Below are 7,153 nucleotides of genomic sequence, written 5' to 3' on the forward strand. Positions count from 1 at the left end.
AAGGATTTACAAGCGTCGTTGCATATGTTGTCTATCTGGCCCTTCACTGAAATGGGCTTTTGTCCAGGCTTTCTTTGGCCACTTGGCTAAATATTCTCAAACTTGTTGATTAATCCTCTTGATTCTAGTCATATTCCTTTCAAACTCAACTGAAGTCCTTGATCTTGCATACTCCCAGACCAAGTATTTAAGCTCAATGCTGTCCCACTGTTTAGAGAAGTTCCTCCACAGATGCCAGACACAAAATCTGTGTAGAACTGATGGCAGGAGTTCTTTCACAGCAGGTATTAACCCCTGCACAAACAATCAAACCCGAAAAGATTTTTAGTCAGTTAAGTCCTTAAAAGAATCATCATTAAATCAGAATGGTCCTTAAAAATTAAATCGCGAGTCAAATTAGTCCTCACCTTTTGCATGTCTGAGATAAAACACAAGTTCTTTGCTTCGTAGTCTCCCAGGTCTGAGAGGAGCAGCTCCAAAACCATTTTCAATTGTCTTTATTCTCCACATCCACAATAGCATATGCAATCACAAAAATGTGATTGTTTGCATCTTGTCCACATGCAGTGAGAAGCTGTCCTCCATATAAGGTTTTCAGGAATGCTCCATCTAACCCTATTTATGGCCTACACCCTGCCTTGAAACCCTTCTTACAAGCATCTAGACAGACATAAAATCTCTTGAATTGAGGTGGATTATCAGTAATGGGAATGACACCCACTTGAACAGTGGAACCTGGATTGGCAGTTAGCAGTTCATGTGCATAATCTCATATCAACCCATATTGTGCAATCTCATCCCGTTCAACTATCTTCCTAGATTTCTTAAGAGCTCTGGTAATGCATGAACTATTCAGCTTCACATTGCACTTTTTAATAAACCACTCATACACCTCCTTGTGCTTCATCTTAGGGTGCTTCTTAAGTTTTGGATATAACTTATTCACAATCCATTCCTGAGTTGCAGCCCTATTTTTTCGCTTTCTTGCACAAGTGTGATTGTCAACTAGTGTTTTTATCTGCCATGAACCATCACTGGGGTTGTGTGCACAGTATACTACCCAAGGATAGTCTTCACTCTTACAAACAGCCCTCACTCTAACCTTGTCATTCTTAGAGAACCTTATATTCCTACCCCATTGAATAGTATAATCTCTAGTGACAGCCATAAAATGTTTCTTGGATTTGAAAACCATGCTTACCTCAAATTTCAGATCACCAAATTTGGCCTTGTCCTTGTATTGTGGATGCACAGCTGGACCTTCGTCATCAGAGTCTAACTCTTGATCAGAATCTTCTGACTTCCACTCATCTCCATCTAATGATTCTTCATACAATAAATCATCATCTGAATTTGAAATTACATCAATTCACCACAAAATTGTAATACAAGCAAATAATTCACAGAGATCTATAAAACAATCAATTTGAATAACTCATACACAATTAATTAAACAATATCTCCATCAGAGCATTCATCAGATTCAATATCCTCGTAGCTGGAGTCATCAGTGTCAATAGCTTTATCCCTTGCTCTGTCAGCAGCAGGCCTATGCTTCTCTCTATGATCTGCTTTCTTGGCCCTAGAAGACTGTCCTCTATCAACTCCACTGTCACTGTCACTACTTTATATAGAATCTCCTACAACTTTTGGAGACTTGTACAAACTGTCTTCAGTATTCTCATATGAATCATGAGAGTCACTATCATTATCAATTGGAGTTGCCTTAACTTGTCTTCCAGATCTTGTTTTGGTTGTATTTCACCTTCTTATTGATCTTATCGGCTGCTGTAGGTTTGGCAGAAACTTTAGCAGCCTGGGGTTTACTCCAAGGCTTGGGCTGCTGGATGGGGATTTTCATGGGCTTAGATGTAGGCTGAGGAGTGGGCTTCTGTCTGGGCTGAGGAGTTGGCTCAGGTGTGGGCTTAGGTATGGACTGAGGTGTGGGTTTAATTATGGGCTTAGGTGTTGGTTCAGGTGTGGACTTAGGTTTGGGTTGAGGTGTGGGCTGAGAAGAGGGTAACTTGGTGGGTTGAGATTTGTTCCTTTTTGGCTGAGGTGATTTTTTTGTGGTCTTACAATAAGGTTGAGACATTGCTTCATTGTGGTCCTTATTCAGTTTCTCTGGGAGTTCAGGGATGGTTGGCAACTGTAGTACATCATCATCATCCTCGCTCATGCAGTCAACCACGTGTGGACACTACATGCTCAAAATAGATGTTTATGAGGTGATGATTCCTCCTGCAATCCTTAACCAATGCCAACAGATCAGCGTCATTTTCTAGCCTCCTCAAGCCATTATCCAGAAGTGTTCCAGGAACTTTCCATAGGCAATTGTTCATCTCAGCATATCCCAGCTACTTATAGTATCGCTTCACAAAAAATACGTCTAGAGTGTCTGCTTCTACACCAATTAATACTTCAGTATTATCTGGTTCATAAAACAGATATCCTGATTCATCTGTTTTGAACTTCCCACCATGGTGAAATACAAAGGTCATAGGGGGACCTTCCATCTGCAGCCAAAACAGCAACACACACAACTATTGGAAATTTTTTTCATAAGAAGGCAAACCAGATTCAACATCAGCTATCAAAATGAAAATAAAACCCACACATGCAGCTATACAGAGCACAAACATTGTTCTCAAAACTCGAAAAACAGAGTCATTCATGGATCACCACCAAAGCCCTAAGCATGAACATATTCTCCTAAACCCTAACATTGCAAACAGTAACAATGGATTTCCAACGATCATAGAAGCACATTCATCAGGAGATAAAACCACATTCAATCTCAGAAAATAATAAAAGAAAGGTAACCTACCTCTCACGCAAGGCGATGGAGTGCCTTTTTCGGTTGACCAAGGTTGTCACAAACCGGTCACCTTCAACTCCAACACAATGTCGTCGTCGGTCTAGGCTGATAGTCGCCATTCACTGCTTCGTCTTCGTGGAAGTGAGAAACGAAGACGAAGGGATTATAGAGCTGTTTTGTTTTCAAAAGAAGGATGTAACTAGAGAGATGTAACGAAATAGGGATGGAAACTGAAGCGTTGTAAGGGGGAGCAAAGAAAACGACGCCGTTTAAGGTTTGGCTGAGGTGTCATACTAACGGCCAGGTAAACAGATGTTCACCCCGTTACTCAAATAATTGACGGAAGGACTAATGTTACCATTTTTAAATTTTTGGGGGACATTCTTGAGTAATTTATTCTTTCGGGGACCAATTTGGAGATTGGATAATCTTTCGGGGACCAATTTGGCTATTTACTCTTTATTTAATAATAATAATAATAATAATAATAATAATATATTTTATTAGCCTCTTTACATGAGAGTTAATTCTAATAAATAACCGATCAACGACCATATAGATACTATATTATTTATAAAAGAACTCCTCAAATTAAGGAAAAGGTATATGAAAAATTCATTTAGATACAATTCAAGAAAGTATTAAAAACTAGAGTATGGAATTGTCTTTTGCAGATAATCACACAAGGCATTTTTAATTCATTGAAGTATATCTCATTTACCCAAAAGAAGTTGAAGAACTCAAATCAAATCTAGACGAGTTAATGAGTTATACCATACAAAAATCAACCAAGCAATTAAGAATATTTGATGATGGAAATTATTACATAATTTTCAACATAAAAAAAAAAGTATTTCTTCTATTGAAAGAAAAAAAAATTAACATTAAAGTTTAAACCCATACCAATCTACTTCTTTAAGTCTTAGCATTCATTTTAATAGTATAAGATCAACATAGAACAAGGTAAGCAATAGTGTGTTACATAACATTTATTGATTTATTCCTAAGATATAGTTTTTTTATCCCTCTCTTTCACAATCCATTGCTCTTGATCTTCTCTCTTATAAGAAACTTCTGTACCTTCCCAGTTGAGTTAAGAGGCAGATCCCCAAACACCACACTCTTAGGAACCATTTTAGTGGCCAGCTTACCCTCACAAAACTTGATGATTTCTTCAACAGTGGCACTGCATCCATCTTTCAATTTCACAACTGCACATGGTGATGAATCCAACAAGCACTCATCATATTTTCCAACAACAGCAGCTTCCAAAACCTTTGGATGACTCAACAACACTGCTTCTACCTCTAATGAACTCACAGCTTCTCCATTTGAATATATAATATCTTTTGCTCTATCTTTCAATGTTATGGAACCATTTTCTTGCCTAATAGCAAGATCCCCAGTTTTGAACCATCCACTCTTAAGAGCTTCCTCGGTTTCTTGCGAGTTAAGGTACCCTAGCATTAGGGTGTTCCCTTTGAACATGATTTCACCAATGGTTTTTCCATCATGAGGGATACTTTTCCTGGTGTTTGGATCCTTCACATCAACCTCTACTTCCATCATGAAGCTTGGAAGCCCTTCTTCACCATAATTCAGCTTTGTATCTTCATTATCCGAATCGGGTTTCCACGGTCTTACAATGACAGGGCCCAGAGTCTCTGTCATTCCATATCCGATGTTAACATCAAATCCAAGTTCTGCTACCTTGTTGAGGATTTGAACTGGTGGTAGCACACCTGCAACTATGAATTTTACCCTGAATTGAAGAGGTTTGTGATCATTGGGGGATGAATTAGCAATGATGCTCAAAAGGGTTGGTGCACCACACAAATGAGTCACTTTGTGAAATTGGATGGCATCAAATATTCCTTTTGCTGAGACATTTCTGAGGCAAACATTGGTGCCACCAACAGCACACATTGCCCAAGCAAGGCACCAACCGTTGCAGCGAAACATATCAACTGTCCATAGTAACACTGAACTTGATTTCAAGTTGAAACGAGAAATCGCCGCAATTGAATTAAGGTAGGCACCTCTATGGCTATAAACAACTCCTTTTGGAGTCCCTGTGGAGCCTGATGTGTAACTCACTGATATAGGATTGCATTCATTGCTTGGCCTAAAAGTCTCAAAATCCGCGTGCCCTTTAGCAACAAGATCATTGTAACTTAAGGTATTTGGTAGGATACTCACATTATTCATCACTGGGGAATATGGAATTTGATCATAGTCATCAGAGATTAGGACAATGAGGGGTGGTGGCTTGCATTTTCTTTGGGAGATAATTTCAAACACCTGGAGGGCAGAATCAAAGAACTGATAGTCCACAAATATGATTTTGCAGGTTTCCAATAGATCGAAAATTTGGGGTAATGTTGTTACATCCAATAACTTGGTGTTGAGTGCAGAAAGAACAGCACCTGCCATAGCAACACCAAAATGTAGCTCATAGAGTGCTGGAACATTTGGCGCCAAAGCTACAACCTGTGTTATTTGAACATGATTAGTTATCTGACCCCATTGAATATGTGTTGTGAAATGCTTATAAGAAAAGGAGTTTATGAGAAGGTTTGCTAATTCGTACCCTATGAGTATACATTAAGCATATCATAAAAAAATGTTTTATAAAAATTATTATAATTTCTTTTTACGTTTTTTAATGCAAATGCATCAAAAAAAATTTATTTTCGTCTTTTTAAAATATACCCGTAGAGTACAAGTTAGTTAAATTCTTGTAACAAATTATCGCAATAATTAATTATTGGGTATGTTGACTAATTTTTTATTTATTTTTTACTGGTCTTTATTCAAATAATAGACAACATGACGTTTTCAACTTTTTTTAATTAAAAAAAAATAAAAAACATCAAAACGTCAATGACGTTTTTCTATTCTCAATTTTAGAAAAATTACCCCATGCAAAACGGTTCTGCCGTTTTCAATTTTTTTAATTAAAAAAAAAATAAAAAACATCAAAACGTCAATGAGGTTTTCCTATTCTCAATTTTAAAAAAATTACCCCGTATTTTCTAAAAGATAAAAAATTATCCCATACAAGAGTAAAACTCACATACATTAAAATATTAGGGCACATCACACAATTTGTTCCAATATAAAAAAAAAATCAGCCCATTTTTTACATGTTAATAATAAACAACATTACTTCTATTTCTTGGAATAGTATCTTTCTTCTTGAAAAAAAAAATCATTCTATTTCATCTAAAAAGCAAATAAATATCTAAAACCTATTTTCTCCTTAAATCTAGTTTTTATCTTTTTATCTTTTTCTTTTTCTTCTTCTTATTATTATTTTTGTATTGGCTCTTGTTATTAAGTCATTTCTTATTATAGCTTGAACAAATGCAGCTATTAAACTTTTTATGTTTTGGGTACAAATAAAGATAATGACGTACTTAATTATTACATAGCTAATTCTTCACCAACTACCATTTGAAGCTTTTCCATTTTAATATGAGTTAGCAGACCTACATGTAAATGGCCAAAATTAAAAGAAAAGTCTTCTAATTCTATGTTAATTCACTGCTAAAAACAAAGAGTACTCTTCTATTTTAATTAAATTTCTTTTTTGATTATTGCATTGACTCGCTGGTCATAGTGGGTCTTACAATATACATTCTAAATGATGCTTATATTTTATAGATCTTCACTTTTTTTTTATAATTCCGATAAATCTTACTGTTTTTATATTAGACGTATGTCATATGTTATGTGATGACGTATGTAAGTACAAAATTGAAGGAGTATTAAACTTTCTCCAGACCTATCAAATACAAAATGAGAAACCAACACAAATCAAGAATAGGGTTGAGGGTATAAATTCCAGTTCCAATGATTTTTTTTTTTAAATAAATTACGTACAGTAAGGTCTTCATGAATGTTTTTTTGTATTTTTATACATATGTACAATATTATTATATAATATTTTAGTGCATGCAATATAAGTTTTAGTAGTAAATATGCTTTATTTCACTAAAATTATAAAAATCTAATAATATTACAATGACTGATTACACTTTGTGTAATAGCATAGCTACACCCAAAAGGCTTTAAAATAATATAATTGAATATGTATTTGATGTATGTACAACAATATTTTAGTTCCTACTAATAAGGTTTCTACTAGCTTTAACTTTAATTTTTATAGTTTGTTTAACTATATTATAATTTATTAGTAGTGTTACATGAGCACATAAATTCATAGATCAACCATTACTAGATAGAAAATCTGTAGTCTTAGGAATATAGAGAGTGATTCTACAATGTCTAAGAAATATAAATCAAATTCACATCTATAATAATTTTATGTTA

At 35.2% G+C, this 7,153-nt stretch overlaps 1 protein-coding gene across 1 annotated transcript in view; it reads right to left on the reverse strand.

Moving 5' to 3' along the window:
• LOC107641628 (probable acyl-activating enzyme 1, peroxisomal) overlaps positions 3,606 to 7,153 on the reverse strand; it is a 5,621-nt gene continuing 2,073 nt past the window's right edge. Inside the window, exon 2 of the mRNA XM_016345112.2 lies at positions 3,606 to 5,308. Coding sequence (XP_016200598.1) covers positions 3,851 to 5,308 — 1,458 coding nt within the window. The 3' untranslated portion in view covers positions 3,606 to 3,850. The remainder of the gene's footprint in view (positions 5,309 to 7,153) is intronic.

This window comes from Arachis ipaensis, chromosome B05, assembly GCF_000816755.2.
Source record: "Arachis ipaensis cultivar K30076 chromosome B05, Araip1.1, whole genome shotgun sequence".
Classification (NCBI taxonomy): domain Eukaryota; kingdom Viridiplantae; phylum Streptophyta; class Magnoliopsida; order Fabales; family Fabaceae; genus Arachis; species Arachis ipaensis.